Source organism: Protomyctophum bolini (assembly GCF_963924005.1).
Source record: "Protomyctophum bolini genome assembly, chromosome: 8".
Classification (NCBI taxonomy): Eukaryota; Metazoa; Chordata; class Actinopteri; order Myctophiformes; family Myctophidae; genus Protomyctophum; species Protomyctophum bolini.
Genome location: NC_137869.1, coordinates 12,780,144 through 12,795,829, shown reverse-complemented (window position 1 = coordinate 12,795,829; position 15,686 = coordinate 12,780,144). Strand labels below are relative to the sequence as shown.

Genomic DNA, 15,686 nt, shown 5'->3' with positions numbered 1-15,686 from the left:
CCAGCTGAAGTTCTTGAGTTTAATTTCAAATATGCTTAGAAAAGATCATATTGATTTACTTAGATAATAACCACTGTTTCTCCCTCCTTTTTTCCCTTCACACCAAATCGCTTTGCCGAAAACAGCCAATCTACAAGCTCACACCGCAATGCTATTTTAGGGACGCTAAGCTTCATGTGGTTAACTTGAAGTCAGTGACTCAGAGTTATGATAATGAGTAGGGTTGTGATGTGGTAGAAATGATCAGCTTTTAAACAGAGGTGGATTGAAAAAACAAAACATAATACCTTAAACAGACATTGAAGATTATTGGTACTTTTACATAAGTAAGTAAAAGTACCAACACAGCGGTGTATCAGAAAAATGTGTAAAGTACTGGTCTGGTCATCATTAGATTGTTAATGCTAAGCAGCATGTTATTTGTAGCTTCTGAAGGTGGAGCTTGATGGCTAATTTAGTCCAGTGGTTTCCAAGATAGGGGTGGTGCCCATCCAAAGAGTCACCAGATAAATCTTAGGAGTCGTGAGATGATTAATGAGAAAGGAACGACAGACGAAAAATAAATAAAAACAAGTTCTGATACACAAATCTGTTTTCAGTTTTTCTAGGTTTTCTCTAATCCATGTTTGGTGAAATATGGGATAATTTGAACATTGAAATGAAACCATGTGACAATTTTAGAAGAATGAAATCACTATTTGTTGGAGGAGCTCATACATCTGAAATGGGACCCTGACCTGATTACACTGTTTTTACTGATATAAAAAGGGCCAATTATGAAACACTTTTTTATAAATTATTTCGGTTTAGGGGAGAGAAAGTACAGGCATAAACAAATAACAAACGGGCACAAAAAAGAAGGAAAAAAAACAATCAACACATAAACATGCATATGTTGTTGTTTTTTTTTACATTAATGAATATTGAGCAACACAAATAAAATACATCTACATGTTCTTATGTCCCCCTATCTCTGCCAGCTGAGTGGCTGCACCCCTCGCCTAGTTTTTAAAACCCTAACCCCATACCCCAGCATCAACCACCATTGCTATATAAATGCACCATTGTCGTCTTGTGATGCTTATTGCTGTACCTTTAGAAAAAAGTAACTGACTCTTGATAAACGAAGCCTTGACATATCCCAGAAGCAGAGAGTCCAATCAATGATGTAACATCTGACTGTGAGCACATGTTTGACTACATTCCACTTGGCTTATCAGCAGTTGTTTAGCTGTTGACAGTACACAGGCGTGTGTGTGTGTGTGTGTGTGTGTGTGTGTGTGTGTGTGTGTGTGTGTGTGTGTGTGTGTGTGTGTGTGTGTGTGTGTGTGTGTGTGTGTGTGTGTGTGTGTGTGTGTGTGTGTGTGTGTGTGTGTGTGTGTGTGTGTGTGTGTGTGTGTGCGTGCGTGCGTGTTCACGCTTATAGCTTTGATCTGCCCTTTATGTCTTTGTATTTCTGTCTGCATGTATAAAGGTATGTGAGCGAGCGTGCATTAATGTTTACTTAATTGTCTCCACAGGCCGAAGGCATGGGGAGAGAGAATGTTTTGCACTCTGTGTGTGTGTGTGTGTGTGTGTGTGTGCGTGCGTGTTCACGCTTATAGCTTTGATCTGCCTTTATGTCTTTGTATTTCTGTCTGCATGTATAAAGGTATGTGAGCGAGCGTGCATTAATGTTTACTTAATTGTCTCCACAGGCCGAAGGCATGGGGAGAGAGAATGTTTTGCACTCTGTGTGTGTGTGTGTGTGTGTGTGTGTGTGTGTGTGTGTGTGTGTGTGTGTGTGTGTCTGTCTGCGTCCGTCCGTTCGTTCGTTCATTTTTGGAACAAAATCTACCTCAAATCATCCAATTGCCATCCAAGGCGTAAGATGAAATGGCACCCTTTTCACATTGGCCTATTATAGGGCCACTAGGAGGCCACAACCTGACCTGCCCTGGTGCAGACCTGTGCCCGAGGGGCACTTTATCTAGTTGCAGTCTGGGACAAGGTCAGCTGGCAGACAACATTCATTCTAATTGAACCCTTGAGTCATAGTTCCCACTTCTTAGCCACTTTTCCATACTGGGGCTAGGTCATAAAGCCCATTCATGATCAAAAGCATCACTTGCCAGTTGCCACCATTGCCCAGTTGACAAAGCATCTCTGTAGGCAACAAGATGGAAAAGATTCACTGAAAAGTTGTCATGGGTGAAAGTGAGTAATGAAGGCCTTACAAGCCCTGTTTGGCCACATAGTGGAAACCAGGCATTAACTAGCATGGAGGAGACAGTAGTGGGAAAATATGTCACTTTTTTGAGGTCCTTAGAAAAATGAGCAGACACAGCTGCATCCTCTATTAATGGCTAGCTCTATTCAGAAATACAGCTTGTGAAAGAAAATGTATTACGGTAGAAATAATTTATTCTTTGTGTACGTGTGTTCATGGGCAATACATTTTAAATGACATTTTAAAGTCACGTTTTGTCTTTGATGTAGCACAATAAACATAAATTAAGCCATGATTTGCCAAAAGCTAATAGAGGAAGTAACTTTTGCATTTTGGAATCAGAACAAGAGTAAGTTTTCAAATAACTTAAATCATTACAAAACAGTGTTCCTTGCACATCAATTTGCAGCTGCTGGTCACTGTTTCAGTCACTGAGCTGCAATAAAAAAAGGAAAAACATCAGTCTTTCAATGTGTTGCAGTGACAACAGCTCAGAAAAGAGAACAATAAATATGAATCCCTTTGGGGCTTCTCCCCACCATCGTCTCGGTTGGGCAGGGTCCACAGATGTCCACAGACCCGCAACCGCCTCTCCCATCAGCTCTTCGTTTGTTTGAACAAATGATCACAGTCTAGTACCCAGCATCCCTGTGGCGACAGGCTTAACAACCCAGCAGCCTGGGAGAGAAGTGAGTCTGATTTTCCCTTAAGCCTGTTCATCACTTATTCTTATGTAATTGCAGATGGTGATCTGACGGATGTTTCAACAGACTTGCGTCACTGTCACCAAGCCTTTCTGTGCATATGTGTTTTGAGTACATGTGCATGAGCACCGATGGTAATATCATTGACATCAATCTCTTCCAGTTCTTCTGGGGAAATGATTTACTAGGCAATATACTGTACAAGTAATTGTTTACTTGTACATTTAGGAGTAAGGTGACATGCATGCCACAGGAACATGCTCCTGCAGTGTAGAGGGAAAATAAGGTGTTATCACCATCAGATTTAAAATGGCCTAGCCTTAATCTTTTAATTACTGACATTAACAGAAGTCGGGACCATACGAAGCATTTTGAAAACAGCAAAAAGTTCATCTAAATGAGGAACAATGGTGTACTTTAATCTGTATTCAAGTAGCCTATTAGTGTATTTGTTAGTCAGCTGTGAAACCTTTGGCGATTATCAAGGTTCTATTATGCGATAATAATGGCTGTATAGCTAGTGCTATCGGTCTTAGAGTATAAAGTTACCTGAGATTACCATAGAATCATAATCCTTGTATGTATTGTATGTCACTTCACTGACATTACCTAACAAACGTTTGTTTATAAAATACAGGGAAAATAATGCTACTATTGTTAAACACTTTTTGTATGTTTAGGTCCTGGTATGTTTTGGGTCTCTTTGGGAACCCCTGCTTTAACAGGCCTGGCCCCAGTTTCCCACAGGCATCTTGGCACCACTGGATGTCAGAATCCCATTCTACAGTAAATCAGAATGATTCACTTAGACATGAAATATTTTGTGCAACCCTGCCCTATCCCATTCCCCCTGACATCATGAAACCCATTTGATTTAAATTCTGCTATAAGCAAGCAAGATGATGTCACTAGGAGCGTTTACAGTCCCATCTCTGTGTTTGTTGACATTATGTCACACGCATGAAAATCCTCAGCCATACTCGACAAGCTGGGAGAAAAACTAACAGAAGGAATGCATTATTCTAAGTTGATTGCAGTTAAGAAAACCACCTTGTATGCCATATATAATATGGAATACAGTATGATTTGTTGCACTTGTTATCAATGTGGGGTCCTTGAGGGAGTTCCAGGGGGTCCCCAGAAAAATGAGGAAAGGCCCTATTTTATAAATCTGCTCTTATGCACATGACATGAAAATGTTTGAGGACCGCTGATTTAAACAACAGGTTGTACTAGCTGTCGTTTCTTTCTTGAATGTCACTGACTTCACACAGCTGAACTGTGTCAGATTGAGTAAACGGACTGCAACTAAACAGACAATTCCTCTGTTCTTCCTCCGATCTCTCAGTCAAACATTTTCTTTCCACCTCCCTCGCCCTCATACCATGTCATGGAAATACTTATGGATATTAATTTAATATATATTTAATACTCCAGATAAACTCGACCACTCATGCACACAGAATAGTTATGCCTATCAGTATTATTTGTAAAATATATTAGGCATTTTAATGCTGTATTTGACAGAGCATGAGACAAGCTTGGGGTCAGATTCAAAACCTGGTCCTCACTCTCTCAAGGAGCTCAATGCAGCATGATCTGCAGAGCAACCAACTCAACCACCAGGCACATCAATGTCTGTCATTTCTTATGTCTGGGTTTATTGATCTCTATTTGATGTTGGCATGTTGACCTGGAGAGGCATGCTCACACAGGTGCCTTTTTCATACATGGCCATAATAACTTCAAGAAAGAAAGAATCCAAACACAGCCTGCATGTTGCTACTAGGGCCAGTAGATGGCTCTGTTTTAGAGGAAGTGTGGACTTAGTGGTTAGGTTTTGACCATTCCTAACAGAATATTAGCCTGGATGTTATAGGCAAGAGGGCTGTAAAACAGTTGACATCAGTGCTCCACAGCTTCCAGAATACTGTAATGACCACTCTCTACCTTGTAAGCTTCTGGGTGCACCACATTACGTAATGCTTAATGAAGCCTTAATTCTAACTTATTTGTCATATAAATATACTTTGGGCACAGGGAATGAGGTTGACACTGAGTGATTTATGGTAATTGCACGCGCACACACAATTGTGTGAGTGATTGCATGCACATCTGTGTCCTGAGTGTAGGTTTACATTTTTTTTAAGCAGACCCTCACAATACTGTGATTTTAGGTCCTCAAATCAAGAAGTTGTGATACAACAAGCTTAGATATGCTATGTATGACTGTAAAGACTGCTCAGATAATATCCAGATGCTGTTACATAACCAAGTTAACAACATTGAGTTAACAAGACAAATGACAGTTTGATTACACTGCACTTTACAAAGGGTGAAGGACTGATGTGGTATTGTTTTTTCCCTCAAGAAGCAATAGAGAGTAAAAGAAGCAAAAAGTGGAGCTCCTTGAAGTGTTTTGACTGTAAATCCAGACTGAGAAGTGAAGCCACACATCTTTATGATTAGGTAAACCTCAGAAGTCTTTCATGTGAGCACTCTGCGAAACCTCAGTGGGCACATCCTGTGTGGTATGCAGCTCAATCAAAGGCAATGTGTCCTCCTCAACCCCCCATTAAATGCACACGATTAACACTCATTTCCACCAAGCATTTTTGTACCAGAACTCTGCAGGGAATTGCCTTGCTGTCTCAGCTACTGTACATAGGTTTTCATAAAATAAATTAAGGATATAAAATGCTTTTTGCGGATGCAAAAAAAAGAAACAGGACTTGGGAATGTTTGTGTATTTTTAGAAAGGCTTCTCGGGCTAAAGTGAACATGTTGCTCTGAAATATTTTCCAACATCTGCCGCCCATCAGGATGTCTGCTTTCTGAGCCACTGCTGCATTCCTGAGCTGCTCCCTCTACCTGGATCAAAAAACACCCTTCCCTGTATGTATTTCTCAAGTTGTTGCTCCTCGGTCTGCTCTAATAATCTCAACTCAAAGCATCATCAATGCCATTAGGTTTTTTGCTTTTAAAAAGGGATGGATGGGTGGATGGCTTTTAAATGCTTAGCACTGGCATCAGATTAATACTGTTTCTGAAATACTTTCTATACTTCTTTTCCAAAATAAATTACACTAGCAAATCCATTATTAAATCAGTTTCACAGGCTTGTGGGTCATGGAACTGTTTTGGCACACAAAGGACAATGTTAACTGTGCTTTAGAAATTAGTCTAAATAAGAAATTAAACAAAAATAACAGTGCAGGGCTTTGACACCAAGCAGCAGTTTTTTTCTTTCTGCAGCTGCAGAACACAATTGGAAGGCTGTGTGACCATGGAGACAGCTTTGTCACCCTCGTTTCCTGCCTTACCCCAAGTCCTACTTCATAATATTTCTTCATGCCCACTAAAATGGAACATGGAAGTGAGCCAGGAGCCCTCCCTACTTCACAAGTCTGTTTACAACAAAAAGGCAGCTGTTAATGAATTAGGTCAAATTCGTATTGCTGTCCCTCTCTGTGTAAAAGCTTATCCCTGGATACGGTCATTGTTGGCTACTCGTGAGTCGTTGTATAGGAATACCGTAGCGTAGTCATTGTCCCCATTGCATGGTGTCTAATCCTAGCCCATTGAGAACAGCACTTAAGATTCTTGGCATACTCCCATACGCATTGCTACTCTTGGACTTCATCTTTTCTTTTTTTTTCTTCCCAGAATTAGTCAAGTGTATGCCTAAGCCAGATCAAGTGAAAGCATACCTAGCTTTAGAATGGCATTCCAAAGCACAAGAAGTCAGGAGTGTCTCCAAGGATCTGTTATATAAGAACAGTCCAGCACCACACACAATGTCTGTCTGAGAATCTGTTGTGTCTACAGTATGATATAACTCCACTGGAAATATTGACTTTGAATGGCCTTTCCTTGCTTCTGTGCGTGTGGATGGTAATGTGTTTACATTATGCCACAAAGTAAAACTGAATTGTTTAACTTCAGATTGACTGCAATGAATGAAGTGAGAATGACAGTGTTATATTTCATAAATAAATCAGTTTTATTTGTAACATATAAAATTAAATCATTTTACAATTTATTCCAGTATGACACATAATATCCAAATAAAGTAGCTAAATTTTTTTGATAAATAATATTAATAACAATAATAAAAACATTCATTCATTCTTTTACATGTTTCGCTTTGTCTTTCTGATAAAGTAAGGGAATTCCATAGCTGCCACAAAACATGAACACTAATGCCCACATCAGGTTGTAACGTAACCCCACACTTGTTAAACAAGTCGAGGGGTTATGTTTAGTGTCTGGTTCATAGGTTACAGGATTGTATACTAATTTAAGTTGCGTATGCGCATACATAAATACATACATATACACACACAAGTCTATGGTTTGGGACATATCTAATGTTCAAGATCAAAATATACATAGCGAACTTATATCCGATGACAAACTTTTACATTTACAAATATTAATTACACGTTGCTCCATAACGAAGCTACCTAGTATGCTCCAATAATATGAAGCGATTCTTACTTAAGAATGCTGATGTAGTCACAGCAAACAGTGCACTTCATTAAGTCCTCATGATGTAAGCCCACAATTCCTTGGGAATCTAGTTACAACAAGGAGCTGGTAGTTGATTGGTGGTCAATGAACACCCCTGCATTAGAATGGCCTACCACTGGCTGCCTGTCAAATGTTGCGTCTCTCTATCTGTCAGGGGTTTGGGTCACTCCTAGCCAATCACACTCAGTCTCTGAATTTGTGGATGTCATTGGAGAGGCGGTAGAAGGGATAGGAGGCCTCGTTGGCGTGGGGACAGTTGTAGGTGCACTTGCAGGACTCGATCATCATGATGTTCTTGTTGAAGGTCTCACCGTCCTCGCAGCGGAACTTGACACGGATGGTTCTGGTGTCATGGGGGCTGCAGCAGCGTCCGTCCACACAGGCCCCACAGTACTTGGGCCTGTACTTCTTCAGGCTGGAGCAGCCAGCATAGGTGAACTTCACTGGCTGGCTGGACTTCTTGGTTCTGCTACACTTCTTTCCTTTCTGGAGGACAGCAAGAACAGGGGAATATTTAGCCACATTTTTAATCCACTGATGTCTGCTGATGATACATAACAGTACATTTATATTGTGTGTGTGTGTGTGTGTGTGTGTGTGTGTGTGTGTGTGTGTGTGTGTGTGTGTGTGTGTGTCATGTGTATATATATATCATATTATTGATGGTATGCCATGGCAGGTCAAGCTCACCTTTAAACTAGAATAAGGTGACTGCGTGCATGGCCGCACTTCACAGATGCGTGTCTCTTTGACGAGCTTGCAGTCACTATTGTTGTTGGTGACTCTGGTGGAGATGCCCGTCCCACAGGTCTTGGAGCACTGAGACCAGGGTGTGGTTTGGACAATGCACTTCTGACTGTCAAACATGTGTCCCTCGGGCTGGGTTCTGTAAGCTGTGATAAGAAACATCATGTTAGCAACTTGTAAGGTTGTACATATTTTGTTTAATTATAAATGAAAGTGAAGCAATGGAAAGTGCTTAAAAATGTATTAAATGAAAATGGGAGCTTCATCCTTACCAGGTAGATTCTTGAGTCCACCCTTGACAATGGCGATGAGCTCGTTCCTGTTGGTGAGGTCTCTCTCTGACTCATCTGTGAAAAAGTCTTTGCCAAAGATCTTCTCCAGGATGTCTGTCTCCTTGCCATCGTCACACACCCACTCCTCACAGCACTGGCCAGGAACCTTGACCAGTCTGGGGTTGGCACATCCTAGGTTGGGCAGGGAGAGCTCCTGTGGGCACAGCGGGACACAGCCCACTGCCCCATCAATGCACGTGCACTGGTGTTTACAGTTGGGCTGGAAGCTCTCGCCATTCTGGTAGATCCTGCTGTTGTACTCACATGGTCTGCCCTCTGACTTTGCTGCAGGAGAGGGAAAAGGAAAGGAATGTTATTCTTTCCTGCTTCACACAGAAACGTCTGCTGAAGACATCACTTGCAGCCAGATAATATAATAACTGAAATTATTTATGCTGTCTGAGGAGTCACTTTCCACAGAGGGCTGTGCTCTCAAAGTAGACTTTAAGTTTCCACCTATCTAAATTCCAGTATTAAATCATACAGGCTAATCTCTTCAACCAAAAAAATTAAATAGAAGCAGTATAAGAATTGTGCATAAATATGGAGCCGGGAATAGCCTCATCCGTACCTCTACAGATTCCACGGATTGTAGCAGTGAAACTGGCCCCAAAGTTGCATTCCAGTCCTTTGGTTGGATCACAGGGCTCGGGCAGGCTGCAGTCCTCATTGAGCTGCCGCGCACAGACCTTACAGCAGCCGCAGCCGTCCAGCACCAGGCTGACGCCAGGCGCACACTTCGGTACCTCCACCGGGCATTCACACACAGTGGGGCAGGACGAGTAACAGAGGACCTAAACCACATCAGAACCCACGGTTAAAAACGACTCACTTTTCCCAGTCACGGCACACAGAATCTCAACAAATAGCCTACTAATGTTACTTCAGTCTGCTCTCCGATCATTAAAGGTAAATTGACAACAAATAATAGTTGTATTAAACCGACCCGTCAATAAGAGTAAAATAAATCAATAACTTACCAGGTTGAAACTTCCGATGAAGATAACGGTGATAGTAAGCATCATCATCGTTGATAATTTTTGCTCTGTCGTTCGTAAGGCTACTCAAGAAATATTATCACAATTCCCTTTCAGAAAGGTAGTGTTGTCTTCCGATGAATCCTATAGTGTTCCAGTCAGTCGTCTTTATCGAAGTGGTGGTTTTCGTTTGTTTTCTGAGTCGTCTCCTTAGTAAAGTGTTCCAGCTCCTGGTAGCAGTTGCAGTCTGCCTGAGTCCGGGCACCTCTTCTCTTATATACCGTAGTGGAAGCTGACGTAGTTCTTGGCTGCCTGCTGAACTGTTCCAAAACTATGTGAGGAATGTTTCTTGGCGCGTTTTCCATCCAAGACGAAGCTCCACCCTGTCTAAGTTTTTTTTCTTAAATGAATTCCCCCCTGGATCCCATCTGAACACACTTTTCCGTCTCCCTACTCCCCTTAATTATTTCTCACATATTTATTTTCAAATCTATTAACAGTTGGGCTGAACTTATAGGCGAATTGCTTAGACCTTTTTTAGGGATAGATTAAATGTTTTCATGACATTTTGTCATATTAATGTTTGCATTGCATAATAAATATAGTTAATATCAGTAGACTGGGTCTATGTTATTTTATTCTATATGGCTTTATTGGCGTATATGCTCCAGCCCTGCCCTACATGTGCAGGTTTTGATAGGCCTAGGCTATAAGACTATAGCATATAGCATATTATGTCATTGTGCCATGATATTGTGCCGTCATGATCTAATTGAATTGCCTTGAACTGAACTGGCTCTGTAATCGTATGGCACTCATGGCAGTGAGACTAATTTTAACTATGCTGAATCAACTCATTTGCCAGTAGGTAGGCTATGCCGTCTGGGTTTTAAATGGGCTGTTACAGAAAATTCACATTTAAAATTGCTGTAGGTTTTTCTGCTCGCGTCTTAAGAGTGGGAGAAATACGTTTTAACAGAGTCTATTTCTGGCTTTCCATTCCCTTTATTCAGAAGAGCTAAGTATTTCCAGATGCGCAGCAGACCTTAGACGTAACAATATCGCCATATTTGGTATGGCAGTAGCCTACATTATTAACATATTTCTCCCTTCGCCAGCCAACCACAAAGCATTCCTGACAGCTTAAGGGTTGTTAAATATGTTCTTCATGCAGGAAATTCCTTTGCATTCCTTGAGTTAATTTACTTTTCACGCAATCTGTCCATCACGCTTCGGGGAAAAATGGATCTAGTATCCAATTTTCCACAGGAGATGTTGGTTTGGGGGGGAGAAAAATACTTGGTCTAGCCTAGTCTACGATTCATCGGGGTCTCAAATAAGTCACATTCCACCGAAGTTTGAAATTATTCTGTTTTGTCGAAGTTTTGATTTTGACCAAAGACTATAACGAGATGCCTAACGAACCATAATGCGAACGAATGACACTGAACAACCATCCTTAGGAATATTTGACCGTAAAGCATGGTAGATTTTTGTTTGTTTATATTCATTGAGGTTTATACGAGGACTGGACATAACTGCGTGCCCTTGTTGCAACTTTGTCTTACGATAGGCACGAGAAAGCGCAGAACAATAGCCCAACTAACGGACATGGCTGTCAAGATCGACGAGTGCTACTTCGGTGAGTTGTATAAGTATTTATTTTTGCTTTATTGGTAGCCTATATTATAGCCTACCCCTTATAATTTGGTGTATGCATTATACAATCGTTCGGTTTCGATATCGTAGAATCATTTTTGGTCGGTCGTTATTTTGGTCCTGCATGTTATTCTCTTAGCCTGTTGTTTTTATTTGTGTTTGACATAGTGTCATACTTCCATACCAAGGCTGCACTATGCAATGATATGCAAAGGATGCATGGCTTCACCAAAGATGATTATCAGTCTGAAATTACTTATTTTGATCTGACCGTGACCATCCAGATGTCGATTAATATAACAGGCAGGCCAGGCTGCTAAATTCGTTGTTTGTGTACTATTTTGGGGGGATTATCTTGATAGAAAGTCTGACATATGATGATGTGCATCCTTGCGTGTGTTTGGAGAGGGGGTGTGTCTGCTCGACAGTCGATTGCAGGGTGCTGGGTGCACCGTGCATATGGTTTATTGTCTGGCCATTCAAGCAGATATGTTTACTTATGTTGTTAAGTAAATCATATCAGAGCTAAACTTTTGTCCTGCGCTCACGTCCGGTTCATCCATTCTGCGCATATGGTTCTGTCCGCATAATATAATGTGCGTGCGCGCGTGTGTGTGTGTGTGCGTGCAACAGCGCTTATAGCAAAATATCAACATGATATAACATAACCGGTAACAGGCACCGTCGCAATCCATCTTCTCGCCCTTTTTGGTATAAGCCAAAGGGCGACTTCGTTGGTATACAACGATTCATTCAATTCCAATCATTCCAAGAGCTGGACAATGGACATATGAGACGAAATTATCTGAAATATAATTTCAGTTTATGAAATTGAAATGACACATTTAGGCTAAAGCTTACAAGGCGATGATATATAGGCTACATCTTTAGACATAAGCAAGTTATTTTGCCACACAGGGTTAAACAAAATATACATTTCATAATGAATCTGAAAATGTGAGTTCTGTTCTGTTAAAAATAATATTAACAGTTATTTCCTAGCTCAACTGTATAGGGAATCATGTTTTAACATTCATGAAAAGATTATGAGCCACTGTATCTAATTCAAAATTGAGTTAGGTGGAAAATAGTGCAAATATGCTATATAGCCTATACTCTGCTGTGTACATGGATAATGGGTTATTGGCTACGATATACAATAATGTAGCGGCAGCCTATCAGTAACGGTCCCATTATTTAGATCTTTGTTTGCACTATAGGCTAAACCTGCATGCACTGTTTTCACTCATTCCAGAATGTATACCAACCAGGTGTATACCTATATGAAGGCTTTCCTTCATCTATTCTAAACTAAGCCACATTCTTCAACATGGAGAGAGATTCTGCTATCTGGGCCAGACCCAGACATCCATCGACAATATGGAGTGATGGAAAGAAGTCTGGGGTGGGGTGGGGGGGGGGGGGGGGGGGGGGGGGGGCAGAAGGTGCTCCTCCTGCATGGCTCATGATGGCTGGAGTGGAAAGTGGAATGTGGGGCTCCTGGAATGTTCCGGAATGTTTAGACCAGTCATGGATAATTGAGTGAATCTGGAATAAGAAAAGACAAACGTTGAGGTCCTGGGGTGTGGAAGACTGTGCTTCTGATGTCTAAAGAAACATTCCATCCATTCAGAGAGCTCTGCTGGGCCTTCCTTTCAGATGGTAGGCAGGCACCATGGGGAATACAGGCGAGAGAGATGTTGTTGCACACTTTAGGCTGTATTTTGCGTGTCTTAAGTACCAGGTCTTATTACTTAACTTAAGACCTGGAGGCGTGGTCAATGCTCTTTGGCCACTCAGAATCACTTAAGCACATGCTTAGCATAGCCTATAGACTCAAAAAATTCACACCCGTGTGAAGTAAGTGGTCCAACTCCGTGTGGGGGTCCCCGGAAATTCCAGACCACAGGGACACGCCCAGGGTGCCGGGCCGGTTCAGGCGAGCCGGCCCGCGTCCGAAACGGTTGAGAAAGGACATGCAGAGTTACCGTGTGGGGGTCCCTATACTGTACTCAGTGTACTGTCACTACTGCACTGTCACACCCAAAAGCATCCATACAGTTAATGTGTGTGTGTGTGTGTGTGTGTGTGTGTGTGTGTGTGTGTGTGTGTGTGTGTGTGTGTGTGTGTGTGTGTGTGTGTGTGTGTGTCAATCACGAACGAACCTACAAGAAAGAACCAGAGCAAAGGAAAACTATATCAGTTTTTTTCTTTGCTAATTTTGTATGTGGTCTCCAATCTTTGTCATGCTGAGAGTGTTCTGTTTAGTATAACCAGTAGCCTACAAGCAGCGTGATATAACTGAGTACAAGCAGTAGGTTGCTGTGAGTTTGATTGGTAAACTTGTTCACCTGTGTGTTACTGCATAAAGTGGGGGCCCTTGTGTGGGACACTTCTTGGGGTGGCCTTGGCCTGACCTTGGTTGATCCTAGGGGCCCAGTAATATTTTCTTGTTTTGTTATTAAGTTGAAGCCTTAATTGATTGGCAAGTTTTGGGCAGTAGTGTTTTTGAGTTTGTTTTGTAAACGCCATTGACAATGAAGGGGAAATTATGTAAAAATGGGCCTTACATCATATTGTCTCTTTATTGTTAATGGCGTTAATGTTTGTGTTGGCACCGTTTACGTCACCTAATAAACATGAGTTAGACTTATATTAGCGCCCCTATCACTTAGGTTATATTGTTTTGTTTTGTGCACTTTTATACAGCACAGCAGTGTGTAACAAATTACTTGTAGTACTGTAGACCTACTATGTTCTTGTAACGGACCCACAGGGCTGTTTCCATGATTAATTTGTGTTTTCTTTGAGCTTTTATTTTGACGTGTTTCCTGCCCCAAGTCAGTTCTCCAGGGCTTTCATTGTAAGGGTTTCCTGCCCACAGGGCCAAATCAGTTTAATTGAAATGATCAAGTTCACCTGTGCCTGTGAGGCCAACGCCCAAGATGGGGCTGCAGATAGCAGCACTTGATCATAAATGCCACCTGTCAACCTCAGTGGTAAGAGAATTGAGGAACAGATACTGCCATGAGAAGGAATGGCAACATATGGAAAAGTTTGGTCAAGGCTTATGGAAAGGACACAAAGCAGTGAAGCACATGCCACTTTAGCACCCAGCTGGAAAGGGGATAAGTTCTACTGTAGCGGACCCAGCTGGCCATGAAAAGGTTGAAGACTGAACTGATGATTTTGAAGTTTCTTTATTAAATCAACGTAGAACTGACAGTTCTCCCATATCTTCCTCATATTCTTGAGTCCAAAGTGTTGTTTGATGCCATAAACCCCGTTAACAGCGCACTCGCCCCGCATGTAACGCTAATTACGTTAGTGGTTGTGTTTCATGTTATAGTGTGAACTATACATGGCCTGGCCATGCTGGCACACACACACACACACACACACACACACACACACAGTAACTAACACCTCCAGTCCCCATGGCTCTGAGACCTGCCATGCTGTAGCAGAGATTCACGGGGCTGCCTCCCCTGTTTACGAGCCAGGGCGGACTGTCACTTGTTGGGCTGCCTGCCTGCGGAGGAGCGCTTCACTGAGAACTGATACATTTCATACACGTGATGATACTAGTCAACGCGCGTCATCAGAACGCTGTCGCTTTGCCTGGAGACTGGAGTGTGGCTGACAGTTTAGCACGCCACTGTAAATAAAGAAGAATAAAGAAAAAAACAACACGTGGGGAGCGCAAACAAAGCAAGCGAGTATCGGGTTAACTAACGGCGGCTATTCTCATTCATTTGTTGTTTTCTTTAGTTTTGAGGTTGGTGTTAAAACATGGCTGGTTTAATGGCAGGCTTTGGCAATTACACCCACGCCGTCGTTCGGGGTATCCCCGCGTCCCTCGCCAAAGAGGCGCTGAGGACGGACAGCTTGGACGTGGACCTGACAGGCGCGCAGAAGGAGCATGAAGTGTACGTGTCGGTGCTGAGGCAGAAACTCGGACTGGAGGTGATTGAGCTCCCCGCGGATGAGTCTCTTCCAGATTGTGTGTTCGTGGAGGATGCCGCCGTGGTTTGCGGTGACACCGCGCTCATTACGAGACCCGGAGCAGAGAGCAGGAGGAAAGAGGTAAATGTCTTGAAACATGTTTCGAGAGAAGCGCAGGACAGTAGGACCACATAAAAGTTTGATGTGTGGTGTTTGCCTTCTCCCCTAGCTGCCTGACCTGCTTGCTAATGTTTAGCGTGACGCGTGTTGTTACTGGCACCATCTGTGCCATCATGGGATCATAATGTAACCATGAAGGGCTTGCCTATACAAAGGGATGTGGATGTGGTGATTATGGCATCAGACAACGCCCTATGAAAGACGCCCGGCCAGTTGCCTATAGTCACTTAATCATCCAAGTTGGGTGAGAGACTATTTAAAAGCATCATCAATATCTGACCTAAACTTGTCCCGCAGACTCGCACAACACGTTATCAATCTGCAGTTCAAAGATCATAGATGTTTTTCTATCGTCTATCTTATCTTCTACTTAATAGGCAAGTTTTATCTTGTACATTGA

At 42.1% G+C, this 15,686-nt stretch overlaps 2 protein-coding genes across 3 annotated transcripts in view; one reads left to right on the top strand and one right to left on the bottom strand.

Annotated features, from left to right (window-relative positions):
• Positions 1–6,892: 6,892 nt before the first annotated feature.
• ccn1 (cellular communication network factor 1) lies at positions 6,893–9,762 on the bottom strand. The gene is made up of 5 exons (XM_080769553.1): positions 9,506–9,762; positions 9,097–9,319; positions 8,466–8,810; positions 8,137–8,339; positions 6,893–7,932 (listed from the first exon to the last, which is right to left on the bottom strand). The coding sequence occupies exons 1-5, from the start codon at positions 9,551–9,553 to the stop codon at positions 7,630–7,632; spliced, it is 1,122 nt and encodes a 373-aa protein (XP_080625679.1). The 5' UTR covers positions 9,554–9,762; the 3' UTR covers positions 6,893–7,629.
• A 949-nt stretch (positions 9,763–10,711) lies between these two features.
• ddah1 (dimethylarginine dimethylaminohydrolase 1) overlaps positions 10,712–15,686 on the top strand; it is a 90,464-nt gene continuing 85,489 nt past the window's right edge. The window contains exon 1 of one of the 2 annotated variants that reach the window (XM_080770720.1): positions 10,712–11,144. Coding sequence is in view for 1 of the 2 variants with exons in the window: in XM_080770719.1 (XP_080626845.1) it covers positions 14,954–15,247 (294 nt within the window). In the remaining variant the exon portion in view is untranslated. Of the gene's footprint in view, positions 11,145–14,690; positions 15,248–15,686 lie in introns of those variants that run through there. The other variant, XM_080770719.1, reaches the window with a different exon arrangement.

Coding starts and splice junctions, on each gene's coding strand:
- ccn1 (XM_080769553.1), bottom strand. CDS start 9,553: ATGATGATGCTTACTATCACCGTTATCTTCATCGGAAGTTTCAACCTG. Junction 8,811..9,096: donor AATCCGTGGAATCTGTAGAG/GTACGGATGAGG, acceptor CCTCTCCTGCAG/CAAAGTCAGAGGGCAGACCA. Junction 8,340..8,465: donor TGGACTCAAGAATCTACCTG/GTAAGGATGAAG, acceptor TTCTTATCACAG/CTTACAGAACCCAGCCCGAG.